Source organism: Miscanthus floridulus, chromosome 1 (genome assembly GCF_019320115.1).
Source record: "Miscanthus floridulus cultivar M001 chromosome 1, ASM1932011v1, whole genome shotgun sequence".
NCBI lineage: Eukaryota > Viridiplantae > Streptophyta > Magnoliopsida > Poales > Poaceae > Miscanthus > Miscanthus floridulus.
The window spans coordinates 179,728,264-179,743,494 of NC_089580.1; the positions used below are offsets into that span (position 1 = coordinate 179,728,264).

The 15,231-nt window shown below is 48.2% G+C and overlaps 2 protein-coding genes across 2 annotated transcripts; one reads left to right on the forward strand and one right to left on the reverse strand.

The window, feature by feature from the left end:
• Nucleotides 1-429: 429 nt before the first annotated feature.
• LOC136549918 (uncharacterized) lies at nt 430-1,079 on the forward strand. Its single transcript, XM_066541354.1, is given in 3 exon segments — nt 430-537; nt 539-797; nt 800-1,079. Coding segments are annotated over 3 exon segments (513 nt in total). The 3' UTR covers nt 946-1,079.
• Nucleotides 1,080-1,367: 288 nt separating this feature from the next.
• On the reverse strand, nt 1,368-7,621 carry LOC136503948 (uncharacterized). Its single transcript, XM_066498863.1, has 5 exons — nt 7,056-7,621; nt 6,602-6,940; nt 6,210-6,494; nt 4,190-4,417; nt 1,368-2,040 (listed from the first exon to the last, which is right to left on the reverse strand). Exons 1-5 carry the CDS (start codon nt 7,470-7,472, stop codon nt 1,708-1,710), a joined length of 1,602 nt encoding a protein of 533 aa, XP_066354960.1. The 5' UTR covers nt 7,473-7,621; the 3' UTR covers nt 1,368-1,707.
• Nucleotides 7,622-15,231: the final 7,610 nt, after the last annotated feature.

Sequence of the window (15,231 nt, forward strand, 5' to 3'; positions counted from 1 at the left end):
CGTGGGGAGTAACATGTAGGGCTTACATGTCACATCAACCAAAACCACACGAGAGCAACTTTAAAATAATTCGCAAAGAAACAACTTTAAAATAGTTAAGGGGGGCATTTTACTATTTTGTCCAGTTTTAAAAGTTAACGACTTCTGATTTCAGTATTGAAGTCTGCGGTTTTCAAACTGGCCACGAGTTCAGGAAACAACTGTAGATATTTTTAGTTCCATCATTTTTCCCGTTATTTCCTTTGGATTTACCTTCCAGAAAACAACAAAGAACGTCTCGTTTGGATAACTTTCATGATCTGAAGAAAAACAAAACACTCAACGGAATGTTGCGGATGTCTGACCAAGTTTCACATTTGAATCACGAATCCACGATCACTACAGCGTGAACTTGCTTCGGGCAACCGCCTGCTCTGCTTCAGGTACTACATGCCATGCCTACATGTCGCTGTCCTTTCTCCTCCTCTCATAGTCTGCGCCTACTTATCCGTTCTCCCTGGAAAGATCAACAGACGACCCCATCCCCAACCCACAAGCTAGATCTGATCGACCGTCCAGGCGTTCATGCATGGCTTCCCTGGGCATGCTTACCACCAGGACCACTCCACATGTTTCGGAAGGCTGCCGGCGACGATGTAGCAGCGCCGTGTCTAGGCCGAGATCCTACTTCCTCTGCCAAAGTCGCCTCCCGTCCGGGCCGCCAGCAAGCGGCGGTAGAGGAGGAGGTGGTGGTGAGAAGAAGACCCCATGGTGGGCTGCCACGGCCGAGAGGCTGCGCGGCGACGTGGTGAAGGCGGGGTGGCGGCGCGGGAGAGCCTGAGCCCCAAGCAGAAGGGGGACTGGAAGGACGTCACGCTCATGAGCTTCTCCTTCGCCGTGTACGTGTACATCTCTCAGAAGCTAGTGTGCACGTACTGTGCTTGGCTCTCTATGATTAATCACTAACTTGGTGCTGTAATCATCGATACCATTGCCGATCCACGACCACGAGCTAGATCAGATTATTGTTATTAGATGCATATGGATGCTGTACCTGTAATATATTTCGCTCCAAATCCAACAAAGCCTCAGTTGCCATTGTTACTTGTACTTGCTTCATTGTACATAATGAAATTTCATTTTAAAGCTCATGTTCGGCTGGTATTAAAACCGGCTGAAGCTGTTTTGTTGTGAGAGAAAAATACTGTAGATTTTAGCTGATAAGCCGGCTGATAAATTCAAACGAACAAGCCATTAAGTTGATTCGGAATTTTACTCGAGCTCATACACCGATGTACCATGAAGGCACGAACACCGCCATCATCAAATCACGTAGTCATAGAACACAATGAGCAAAAATTGGAAATTGGATGGAGCAGGAACAAAATTGCACATATATTAGCAAAAAGAAGCGTTACCGTTACATACATATCTGACCTATTCGTCGGCACTGTACTCCGGGCAAATTAACTCCGTCTCAGGCTCTCAGCTCACTTACTGACTACACCCATATTATTACTACCGATCTGACGAGAAGTCAGGCCTCGTTACTCATCAGTGGGTCATAAATAAATTTATTTATTACGTAGATGCTGATCGATGCTACTGTGGACGCCAAACTGAAAGAGTTCTCTCTTCCGCTTACGCCTGAATCCTTCGCAGTTTCGCCGCAGCAGCCCATCACTCACTCAGGTCACAGAACACACCGCCACCCATGCTCCTCGGTCCTCACCGATGCCGCGGCAAGCTGATGTTGCCGATCTCCTGGAATGGCGACCGCTTCAGGAGCACGCTGCTGGGTGAGTGCTTCACGCGGCAGATGAGGACGTGCTTCTTGATCTCCTTGCCGGGTTCCTGGGATCGCTGGTGCTGAGGCTTTGCTCTTGGGTTCTCCATCTTGCACACATCTGACCATTGGTTTTGGTTAGGAATAGGAATAGCAGCTGGGGTTGGTAAGTGGGCTTTGAAAGTGTGTAGCTTGCTTTCGAGCTCTGAAATCTTCCTATGCAGCTCTTCCACACGCTGTTCGGACGCTTGTGCCCGATTTTTCCACTCCAGTATCTGCCACATGTCGAAAATTTTCGATTAGATTGACTATCTCACTGAAGGACATCGACAAAAGGAGAATCAGTTGAAATATCACGATTTCTGTAAAATATCATCGAAAATTTGCGTCTTTGTAAAACCACCGAAAGATTGAACCGTGAAGTGAAAATAATATTACGTTAAAATAAAGTGACACAAGTGTCGGAACTGAAAGTAGCTTCTGTCACGCCCTTACGGGGTTGTTCTCGTGGACGCTCGCCGCGAACAAGAACGGCTCCTACGGCACCACCGGCACCACGTGCCGCATCGCCCGTGCTTGCGCACGTCCTTGCCGTCCCGGCTCTCGCCCCGCCCGGTCTTGCCCCGTGCCGACGCCTCTCCCCGATCCTGATTTGTGTGCCTGTAACCTACGTGGGATGGAGGAGGAGGAGGGCCCCTGCAGGGGATGTCCTCAACCGCATCGGTGACATCAAGGCGCTCGGCAGCCGCGCCCTCGTCTCGCGCCGCTTCCACGCGCTCGTGCTGCTTGTCGATCCGTCTTCGTCCGCATCGACTGCGTCATCCTAACGACCCGCCGCCCTCCTCCTCCTCCGTTGTACCGGGCTCCCTACCGCACCAGGCGCTAGCTGCGGGCGAGGCGCGTTCGTGCACATCGCGCGCGTCCTGGTCGGCGGCATAGCCACGTGCTTGGCCAGATCCTGTCCCCCCGCCGTGCGCGGGCGTCTCCTGGCGCTCGGAGCCACTGCCCACGCCCATCGCGGACGTCTCCCACCAGTCCACCACTCACGCTCCGAGGTGCTCCGCTCAACTACGGCGCCTCCACATCGAGCTGGCACTGACGATGGCGTGCTCCTAAAGTTGAAGGCCGACTTCGGCTCCACCCTCGGCAACTGCGTCATCCTCGGCGCCTCGTTGGTCCCGTCCAAGCCGCTGACAGGGCCATGGTCCGGCGGTGGCGAAGGCGATGCGCTGCTTCTGGCCGCTGGAACCTGCTGCTGAACGTGTGCTTCTTCAACTCGGCAAGGACGTGTGCTTCTGGCCGCTGGAACCTGCTAGCGCTGGTGCAGCGGTTCTACGAGCCCACGTCCTGGCGCGTGCTCCTATGGTCCTATCTAGCAAGGACGTGCGCAAGCACAACCTGCGGGCGTTGCATGTGGTGGCGGGGTGCCACAGGAGCCGTTCCTGTTCGCGGCGAGCATCCGCGACAACATCGCATATGGGCGCAACAGAGGCTTTCGTCACTCCCGTGACTTCATTTTAACAATGCTACTCTCAGTTCACGGTTCAATATTTCAGTGGTATTTTACGGAGCGCCAAACTTTTGGTGGTATTTTACGGAGATCGTGATCTTTTGATGCTACGCAACCAATTTTCCCTTGACAAAATGGATACTTCGGGAACACATTGATAATTTGATATTAAAAAGCTCAATGCCAGAAGCATTCAGGGTTCAGTACTTCACTGATAAACACAAAAAAATGCTGCGTTCAACTTATTATGAACTAGAGAAATAACTAGTCTTCGGTCCAGGCTACCATTTTATTTCCAGTAGAAATACTAAAACAAGTACTATTATGTCAGGTTTAATGCCTTCTTTTTTATTTAAAATAAGAGATACTTTAGAATCTGAGGTGGTGAAATTCCTAAAGAAATGTTAGCGATGTATTTGAAAATAGAAAATGTAAAGTTTTGACATACAACTACTGTATCACTAGATTAGTTATCTGATAATAATTTTTAGAAGTTAGCGACCAGATTCATATATTGCAATCCATAGACCTTGAATAACACTCACAAAAGAGCAACAAAAAAAATATAGCATTACACAAAATATGTCGGTATCTCCACTATTTCACTGTCAGAAACAGTAATTCTGCAGTTCTTTTCGACAAATAGTGCAGTTCAGCAGAATTATTAAGAATTATGGTACTAAATGCTGTAAAATTTTCAGTGTCAAAATAAGACTTTCAGTAAGTGTTGTCATCAATTCACCACAGGTCCACAGCCTTCACAATGCAGCATCTTCTTTACCATGAGTCAGACACCAAAATACCCCATCCAAAATAGTTTTTACTTGATCTACGCACAGTACTTCAGTCCATTTTCATTTGACATGAATAAATTCAATTATGAAGGCATAAGCATAGCTATAACCTCTACTTACTTGAGAATTCAAGGAGCGTAGACTGATGTCAGAAGCCATAGCCCGATGCTGCCATGTATCTCTGGAAGATTGCAGCTCTTGCATCTCCAACCTCACCTGCTCCAACATATCTTGCATCTCAGTCCATTGATCAGATTCTGCCTTTACTTGCTCCATTATCTTCCACACGATTTCCCTGCAGTCGCAGCAACTTGCCGAGACCACCAATTTGCACTCTTCAGCCATAATCTGCTGGGAAAAAGGAACAGTTACCACTAAAACTTTCTGCAAGCAATATGAGTAGATTTAGCTTGACTTTAGCCTGAAGACGACAAATGATTCAGTGAGCAAACAATATATGCAAGAAGCGTCACTGGGACATAGGGGTAGAAGCAGAGAACGCCATAAAGTTTATCCAGTATGTGTCGATAAAATTCGAAAGCATTGCTATTCCTCAAAAGCGAAGCCTACAACTATAAATAATAAACACAGCTTTCTCCGAGTACCAGTTGCTTCAGATTTGAATGGATTGCCTCACCAACTGGCTTTCCTGTCAATGCATAGTACTGGATTGCCATTCAGAATTGGAAACCCAACCAACTTCAGTCTATCTATATGCACGCAGAGCAAGCATATGCTGTGATATGCACATCAGCTGGTGAGCAGACATGGTCTAGTTGATACGAAGCAGTCGGAGCGAAAGCAACTCGACGAACACATGCCCAAGCCTGGCCCAGACCTTTTGAACTAGCCAGGAAAAGCTTTGCTTTCTCGTTGTGGGGGCAACATCTCCTATGTGAATCTCATACTTGGTACAGATACTGTGATAGATCATGTGCCAGCTTGTGGCATCAAAGCTATGTATACCGTATACGCCTTTGCCAAAGTGGGTAGTACTTCAGTTCCTGCTCTGGCACGTGCTAGTTTGTCTTAACTGATTGCTGAACTTCACCTCCTTGCAGTTTCAAATTTGCTGGTCAGATTGTTTTTTTTTTTTGGCATGTATTCAAACTTCCCCATTGAAGGCGAATCTTTCATCCCAAAACAATAAGGTGCGGCTACGGTAACGGCATCACCATTCTTGAAGCCAAGTGACTAGTACTCACAAAAACATTTGTTGGACGAGATGCAGCCATGCAGACAAGACACATATGCATGCAGTGCAAGTGCAGATGCGCGGGCCTGTTCGGCTGTTCTTTTCTTCAAGCCAAGACAAGAACAGCCGAACAGAACTATTTGAAAATGTTCAAGCAAAGCCTCTCGTAGGCCCACGTCTCAGATGAGCAGTAACAAACAGAACTAACGAAAAGCTACAACTTTTTGGCCCAGGCCCAAGAACCACTGGACCACCGGCGCCGATGATGCAGACATGCAGAGTCACTGACAGCTTGGGCCGTATCGCAATCATCGACGGTTCAAATCAGGGGAACACATGCTAAAGCTATCTTTTGAATGCTATATCCGAAGCGAGGTGAAGCAAAGATAAAAAGCCTGGCTAAAAGTGCCAAGTTTCTCACAACATGGTCCCATCCTCCACAGCAAAGAAAACAGTGATTATTACCAGCAGCATAGTATCAGTCCGAGAAGGAACCCATATTATAGCCATAATGCATTAGGTGTTGATAGCAACGTGCCAATCCATAGATCCGTGGCCCCAGGGGATCATCGGCCAATTACTCATATCCCTACAAACCCAGTGGCCAGTGCAAAACCCTGTACAAGTGATCCCCACGGTACAGCAACGGCCTGCACTTCATGTCTGCATCCGGTGCTGTAGGCAATTTCAAAACTCGCCCTGATCAACCCGGATGAGACAAAAACCGACTTAATCGTGGATTGATAATGGCGTCAAGTGGAGTGTGCGTCGCTGACCAGCAGTGCCCCAAGGTCAACGACATTCGGGCGCCCAAGGCTAGCCCCGCGATTCGCTTGGTACTTCTAATCTTGCTTCCCGAGAAGGCGAGGAATATCGAAGCTAGAGTAATGAAGAAGCTAATAAACTGTGTTATGAGCAGTGCGGTGGAGCAAATTTGAATCGTACCATGTGCTGCTGGTGACGCTTCTCCGCCGCCACGTTCTGGTGGCTGCGGCCGTGCTGGCCGGCGTCGAGGGACGACGGCGCGTTGCCGTTGCTCGCGGTGCTTCCGCCGCTCCAGTTTCTCTGGCTGCTCGCGCTCGCCTCTCGGCTGTGTCGGTTGCCGCATTTCCTTGACTGGCAGCCAGTGTTGTCGCCGGAGGCGACGGCTTCCAGGCGCCGGGTGTACTCCGCCATCCGCTCGCGCATGCCCTTTGACATCCCCTCCATCTTCATCCTCAGCATTTCCACCTTCAAGTTTGCAGAGCATACAATGTACGTTAGTCATCGGCAAAGAGATTGAAACAGTGACACAACATCATTGCGCTTTACTACGTATTAATACCGGGGCGACTTACATCGGAGGTGTTGGCGCTGTGGACGCGTTCATCGCCGTCGCTTTGCTCAGCCGCTGGTGGCGGTGGCGCGGGGACGGACAGGGCGATCTCGCGGATGTCCTTGATGCAGGGCTCTGGGTGGGCGGGCAGCATCTTCTCGAGGCGCCGGCGGAGCGAGGACGCCTGCCGATCGAAGTTCCTGCCGTGGCTCCGTTGCAGCTCACGGACACCGCTCATCGCCCTCCTCACGCTCTTCTTCTCCACCCGCAGCTCCTCCATCATCTCCTCGAGGTCCTCTATCCCCTCGTCCAGCGCCGCAGCCACGCCGACGTCGCCCTTCCCGTCCATCTTCTTCCTCCCCTGTGGCGGCACCCATATGAGAATATCATCATGTCGGTGCACAACATGCGGTACTTTGATTGAGGCGATGACTAGTCGGAATGACCCGTGACTGTTGTGTCGTCGTGTGTATTACCGATACGAGCGTTTCGACGGCGGACTTGAGCGCGGCTTCCATCTGGCCGCGGTGGCGGTCGAGCTTGCGGAGCGCGACCTCGCGTTCCATGCGGAGGAAGTTGCACTCGGCGCGGAGGATCTCCGCTTGGAACCGCCACTTCTCATCCTGTTCCTCGGCGTCCTCCTGCGACCGCGGCGCCGCCCGGGAGCACGGCGGCGGCGACGGCGGCGCCGACTCCAGCCCTCGCACACGGCGCTCCATCTCGAACAGCGCGCCGAGGTTGACCGGCCTCGCCGGCAGCGGCGGCGGGCGGGGCTCCGCGCGCCCCGCGCCCCGGCTGGGCCTCCCTCCGCCAGACCTCCTCGCCAGGTTGAGGCTGATGATCCTCGGCGTCGCCGCCGCGTGCTGGCTCTTGGCCGCCCGCCGCGCCGACATCGAGGCCGCTCAGGCCTAGGGGATCGGATTGGCCCTCCTACCGAACGGAAAGAGAGGGGCCGGAGGTGAACGTGCGCGCGTGGATGGAGGGATGTGGATGTTGGGCGGAGGCGGCAACGGTCGGGTGCTTTGGGTCTGTGGAAGGTGTTGGTCGGAGGGAGAAGGCGTCGGGAGGAAAAAGGCCGGGTGCACGACAAGTGAAGAAAGGAAAGGAGGCGGTGTTTCTCGTTTTCCGTGAAAAGCCACGATTTGAAAGGATCTTCGCGGCGAAAATGACTGGATTGCCCCACGCCGGACTGGAGCTCCGATTCGGCAGCAGCCCAGCAAAGCAACGAGCGGACAAGTTGATGCAGGACAGGAGGTCTGGGACGTGCGTTGCAGGGGGTGAACAACTCGCGTTGCTGCGTGCGCAGCGGCAACTGCAAGTGGCCCATGCTACGAGAAAGCAGCCATCCAGCCTGCAGCATTTTACGATTACTGTACCATTTCAAACAATTCTTACGGTCTCTGTTCTCAAAAGTATTGCCCTCTCTGTACTATGTTCTACCACCGCGTAAAATCGTGGCAATGTTTCTTTTTTTTCTAAAAAAAAGAGGTTGTTTGTGGCAACACTGACGGTGCATCATGGGAGCCCTGAACATGCAAAGCTGGAAGTCAGTTCCATTATTATTTTTGGGATTGATTGGCTGTCTTCCAAAATATACCAAACCAAAGATTTGGTAAGCTATATTATTTTGGCTTGCTACTAAAATTTGTCATTTTCTCACATTTAGCTTGCTAAATCCACGGTAAAATCTTTACATAACTTTGGCTTGCCAAATCTTTAGTACGGCAAATTTCCATTCACAATGGAGCATTCTCTCGTTCAATACTCAATAGCTTGCCATACTATCCGAATGGCATCCTGTGTTGCACCAAGTGAACCTATTTGATTCCTATATTGCTTGCGGTGAGCTACAGCGTATTTTCATTTGTCTTAACTCAACCTACGTCAAGTTTGACTAAAATTATAAGAAAACATACTAACTTCTACCACATCAAAAAAAAAATGCATTCACGTGCACAGGGGATACCAGGGTATTGACGAGAGAGGAGATATGGACACGTGAATAAATTGCGGGAAAGAGTATGTAAACAGTGTTTTTCATTTCTCTAAGCTTTATATCACCTAACTACGATGTCTGGTCTATCAGAACATCTTAAAACTAATAGTAATGAAATAAGAGATAGATTGACGGTGGTTATCAATGGTTTAAACATTTTATGCCCAAATGGTCCGATGGCTTAATTTTTCGTCACCGTCCTCTAGATTCCTTCATTCACAAATCTAATATTGAACGGGTTGGTGCAAACCAAAATATTGTGTAAGTAGCGAAAATAATTCATACATCCAAGATAAAGAATGGCAAGAAACACCCGTATTGCAATGCACAAATATGCGAAATGCTTGGCGATCCATAGATCAGATAAACGAAACTTTTTTTTCTTGAGAACTAGGAGTATTCCACACTTTATGTTTCTGGCTTTCTGCCGATTGCATGCATGCGTGCCATTGTAAGTTCACCTGAATGGATGAATTGTCAACGAGCTGCCGGCAGCTGCTACTCAGCTAATGCTAGCGCGGAACCATTTGATTGGCCCTTGCACCACACACACTCAGCGCTTGTAATTCGGAATCCCCTCCCATAGGGATCAAAGTGCACGAGACAAAATTTGACTTTATATTAGGGGATTTATTTCTCTTCAATTGTTTTCAATCGTCTTTAATTCATCTTCAATCCCCAGCAAATCTAAATAAAGTCTGAGGTGTTTGAATCTTATATGACTAAAATTAGTTCTGAATTTTGGATGTCAAACCGGAGGGCTAATCGTGAGCCACTGCTCATATTTAGCTTACTTTCACACCATAATAGGCTATTTTTTTGGTCCTGACATCAAACAACCTTCGGTGTGTAAACCATGTACGGAGTACTGTGCTGTAAACATTGTGCTACAAACAAGAATGACATTTATTTATTTCACTGGTCTCATGTAAGCTAGCATCACATATGCAGCTCGCACACGCCATCGAAGCATGCAGGTTGGCTCTACTGCACACTCATTCACCGTCTGTCCGTGGCACGGCGCGCCCGAGATGGAACATCCTCCATTCCTCCCAGCCCAGCGAGCGTAGCAGACTAGCAGTAGCCGAGTAGACCCCCCTGGTAGGCCTGCCGCTACACCGTACGGAGTACAGCACTACTGATCGTCGGTGGGTCGTGATGAAGTCATGATGACCCGACGCCTAGAACAGAAAGTCTACCGGCCTATCGACCGTGCACGACACCGCAGCTGCGCTGCGCACCCGCCCCGTACGCGGCGCGTCACTGCGTTCTGAGGTCTCGCTCCTTGATGACCTGGATGAGTGGAAGGAAGATTGGGACCAACCGATGAGCTTTATTGCAAACTGGAAAACTGTATTTGCTTATAAGAGCGGATAACCGCTGAAGAATGATTATTACTTCTACGAATGTAGCAGCTAAATGGTTATAGTTTTCTCTCCCCCTTTTCCTCCTAAGGTCCGGCGGCTTATATAGCCAGCAGCCATCGTTGTGAAGTAAGCTTCCCAGGTCCATACCAACTGTTGTTGACGGCCACGCCACCATCACATGAAGTACCTGCATCGTGGGTCCACCTGTCGGTCATTACATTCCCTCCTCCTTAAGACTCAGACTGTCCTCAGTCTGTGGATTCCTGAACCTGCTCCAGGGTAATGTCAGCTTCATCCTCCCAAGTTGCCATATGTTCAGGCATCAAACTCCACTTCACCAACACCTGCTTCACTCGTTTGGCTCCACGCAAGATCTCTCTGGTTGCCACAATCTTCTCCGGCTGCTGTACAAGCATTGGATCTGTACTAACCGAAGTCAATTCCTCTAAGACTATCTGGTCCTTGGGAACGTGCTTCTTCAGTTGATATACATGCAGTACAGGATGCACTCTACTGCCTTCAAGGAGGTCCAGCTTGTAAGCTACCTTGCCAATTCTTTGTAACACCTTGTAAGGTCCATAGAATCGAAATGAAAGTTTCTTATTGGTCCGAGCCGCCACTGATGATTGCACATAAGGCTGCAATTTCATATACACCAAATCTCCCGGTTGGAACTCCCTTTCACTTCTGTGTTTATCTGTCTGGGATTTCATTCTTTGTTGTGCTCTTTGAAGTTGCATCTGAATGATTGTCGATACGGAACCCACATAATACCCCACAAAGGAGAGAGAAGATCTAGTCTAACTAGGATTCTTTCCTTGTAATCCTAGTAGTAGTACTATTCAGTAATCCTACTAGTAACTCCCATTATAAACCGACTAGGACTCTGGCCTCCTGACTATATAAAGGAGGGCAGGGCTCGTGGACGAAGAGGACGACAATTGTACAACACAACATATCACAATCAATCCAACGCAAAGGCTAACGCCGACTGGACGTAGGGTTATTACTCGATCTACGATCGAGGGCCTGAACCAGGATAAAATCGACTGTCTCTTGCGTTAACCGTCGAGTTCTGCATACGCCAAAGCCCGAACATACTGTCTCGGGGACCCCCGTGACAGGCTATCGGTGGTAAAACATCGATAGCTGGCGCGCTAGGTAGGGGCTTTCGGTGACTTTGCATCCGAGAGCTCGATGGACCTCGATAACATGATCTTTCCGACAGGATCAACTTTCATCTTCGGCTCATGGATCTGCGAGGTGGACAACTACGGCAAGCTTCAAAACCATCTCCTCAAAGATCCGGATCATCATGAAGAATTTCCTATTTCGACAACTACGACGGATCAGCTCACCAGAAGATTCGCGCAGCTCATAATATCCGATTCGAATAAGATTTCGCGGCTACGCGCATTCGACTCGAATTCAAGCTCCGTGTCCAAGGTGAAGTCTTATTCGAGTGCTTTCAAGAAACTGAGTTCTTTTTTGGCAGGATTCCAGAGCACAACCCAAAACAACTCGGATTACCCTTAGAGTTCTTTCAAAAAGTCGAGTTCTTTTCCATTTGGGCTCGACAACACGACAAAATCCTATCAGGGATAGTTTGAAAGGTCTTTCAATCCAATGCTTGGGATACCACTGACAGGAGCCCAGGAGGGTCTCGTGCTAACGATAACATCGCAAGACTGTATCATCCACTGGCCAGGTTTCGTTCCTGAAGATAGCGGAACCCAACTAGTCGGCACAACAACAACAACAGCTATTCTACCTTACCAAGAAGGAGACTCGATCTGCGACATCGAGGCGTCTACTGAAGTCATCAGCAACTCTGATAGTATGAAAACTAACACCAATAACAGAACGGCTCACGCACGGGAAGTACTCATGGTTCGACGTCCTTGATCACCATTAAACCCCCCAGAAGCACCCGATGTCAGGTCATCAGATGAATCAGAATCCAACATATCACCCTTTGCCCAGGGCTACGATGGAGAAACCGAGAGTCAGAGACAGGCTAGAGAAAGGAAAAACAAGTTGAAGCAAGGGCGCCAACATCGCGCTAGGCAGCGCAGAGATGCCTAGATCAGACACGAGTCAGATTTGGCTGAATACGACAAAAGAAAATCACAACAAGAAGCCGAAGAAAGACGCACGGTGAATACGCCTTACGATAAGATTCGAGAAGCATTAGAAGAACTCAGGGCAACTTCACATCACGGAGAGAAGTACGAACAGCTCCAGGACTTGCTCTGGTCGACGATCCCAAGAACGCATGAAGAGAGAGCCCGATCGAGACTACCCACCAGATCAACAACCCGCAGGCAAGAAGATCAAAATCAAAGGAAGTCCGCTTTCGAAAGACTTGGACCAGGTGGAAGCCATAACGGAGAAAATAGGAAGGAACATAATCAAGGCCACCAATTTGAATAACCAAGGAAGACCAGGAGTAGGGTGCCTACCCAGACAGCCTCGCAGACTTATTCCCATCAAAACAACACTTGGACAGAAGAAGGTGCTGAATCCGAATTCAAAGAAGCCGGAACGCACGACAGATTCCCCTGTTTCGTGAACAGGTTGGCATCAGTACGATTACCTCATAAATTCAAACCGTCTAACCACTCCAAGTATGATGGCAAAACCAAACCAAAGCAATGGCTTAGAATATATTCACAATCAATTGAACTAGCCGGAGGAGACGACGATATCAAAACCCTGTTCTTTCCCATGGCACTAGAAACTATGCCCCTCCAATGGTTCGACAAGTTAAATCCAGGATCTATCAGAAATTGGGAGGACTTGCAAAGAGCTTTTTGTGAAAATTTTGCAGGAATCATTACACACCCAATCACTCATGCAGAACTGAAAGGACTCAAGCAAAAGGGAGGCGAAAGTCTCAGAAATTACTATCGACGATTCGGCGAACTACGGGCTTAAGTACATGACATCACCGAACGAGAAGTAATTAAAGCTTTCTCTCACGGAATCATGGCTAGGTGGCAATTTCAAGATTTCTACAAAGAAAATCCGAGAAACAATGAAGAATTCAGGCGAACAGTGGAAAAGATGATTACTGTAGAAGAAAAAACACGAGAGAGGTTTCCGGATAGAAGCAACCAGGACAACCCGGACAAGCAAAATCATCGAAATAGCAGAGATCAAGAAAGAAAACGTAGACCAGACAATACCATGGTAATGGCCGACAAATCAAAGAAGTTTTCCAAACCCAGAAGATATGATAACATTGAAAACATACGTTGCCAATTGCACCCTAATGGGAGGCACACCATCGGAAATTGTTACACTTTCAATGATCGATACATAAGAAAAGATAGTAAGGAGAACACCAAAGAGGACAATCAGAAAAAAGACGAAGACAACCACGAGGACAAAGGATTCCAAAAACTCAGGGGAACGGTAGCAGTGATCTTCTTAGGGGCTCCAGATTGCAGAAGCAAACATTAAGAAAAACTAGCACTACGGACTATCATGACAGCAGAACCGGCTACACCAAGATATCTCAATTGGTCACAGTATCCTATCCAATTTACCAGAGAAGACCAATGGACTAGCGTGGAAAACGTAGGCCATTATCCACTAGTTCTAGATCCAACTATTGCTGGTATGACTATCACCAAAGTATTAATCGACAGGGGAGCCGGACTCAACATCATCTTTTTAGAAACACTAAGGAAGATGTGACTACAACTCGCTAGGATGATCACACCAACAAGCACACCTTTTTATGGAATAGTACCCAGCAAAGCAGCCATGCCGCTTGGACAAATTACTCTACCAGTCACTTTTGGAACACCCTCAAACTACCGTACGGAATTCATCAAATTTGAGGTGGCGGACTTTGAGTCATCATACCACGCGATTCTTGGACGACCGGCACTAGCAAAATTCATGGTGATACTGCATTACCCGTATTTGCTGCTCAAGATGCCAGGACCTTAATGGAGTACTTTCCCTTCGAAGTGACTTGAAACGCGCCTTTGACTGCAATGTTTAAGCAATCTAGATTACAGCCAGAGCACAAGATGACCAAAGTAGAAAAGAAATAGCCACAATTGCTGCAGAGATAAGCCAAGAAGAATTAGAAATACCGGCTAAAAAGCCCAGCATCATCACGCCACCAAAAGAAGCCGACGTTAAGCAGATCGACCTAGGTACTAGCGATACCTCCAAGACAGCAACTATCAGTGCTCACCTCTCGGCAAAATAGGAACTTGCGCTCACCAACTTTCTTCGGGACAACAAAGATATCTTCGCTTGGAAGCCGACTGACATGCTAGGTGTCCCAAGAGAGTTGGCTAAGCATAGAATTGATGTTAATGAAAGCTCCAAGCCTATAAAGCAACGGCTACGACGATTCTCACCCAACAAAAAGGCAGCGATTAAAAAGGAAATCACAAAACTGATGGCAGCCAGATTCATCAGAGAAATCCTTCATCTAGACTGGCTAGCAAACTCAGGTCCTTGTGCAGAAGAAGAACACAGACGAGTGGCGTATGTGCGTCGACTACACAGATCTCAACAAACATTGCCCAAAAGATCTGTTCGGGCTACCACTGCATTGACCAGATAGTCGACTCAATAGCAGGGTCTGCACTATTATCCTTTCTTGATTGCTATTCAGGGTATCACCAGATCGCATTAAAAGAACAAGACCAGAGCAAGACATCTTTCATTACTCCGATTCGGTGCTTACTGTTACAAGACCATGTCGTTTGGACTAAAGAACGTCCGGTGCCACATACCAAAGAGCTATCCAAACTTGCCTTGGGGATCAAATCGGTGAAAATGTGGAGGCATACGTGGATGATGTAGTGGTGAAAATGAAGAACCCAGACACTATGATTGAAGATTTAAAGCAAACATTCGAAAACTTGAAGAGATGGAGATGGAAGTTGAACCCAAATAAATGTGTATTCGGAGTTCCTTCAGGACAACTACTCGGATTTTTGGTCAGTCAGCGCGGGATTGAAGCCAGCACCAAGCAAATTCGAGCTATAACAGAAATGGGCCCACCTAGAAGTATCAAAGATGTGTAGAAACTAACAGGATGCATGGCGGCCCTCAACCTGTTTCATATCAAGACTCGGCGAAAAGGGGTTACCTTTCTTTAAACTACTAAAGAAGACAGACAAGTTTGAGTGGACAAAGGAGGCCGACGAAGCCTTCAAGAAACTTAAGGCATACCTCACATCCTCACCAATTCTCACACCCCCAAGGAAAGACGAAGACATGATGTTATACATTGCGGCGACTACTGCTGTGGTCAGC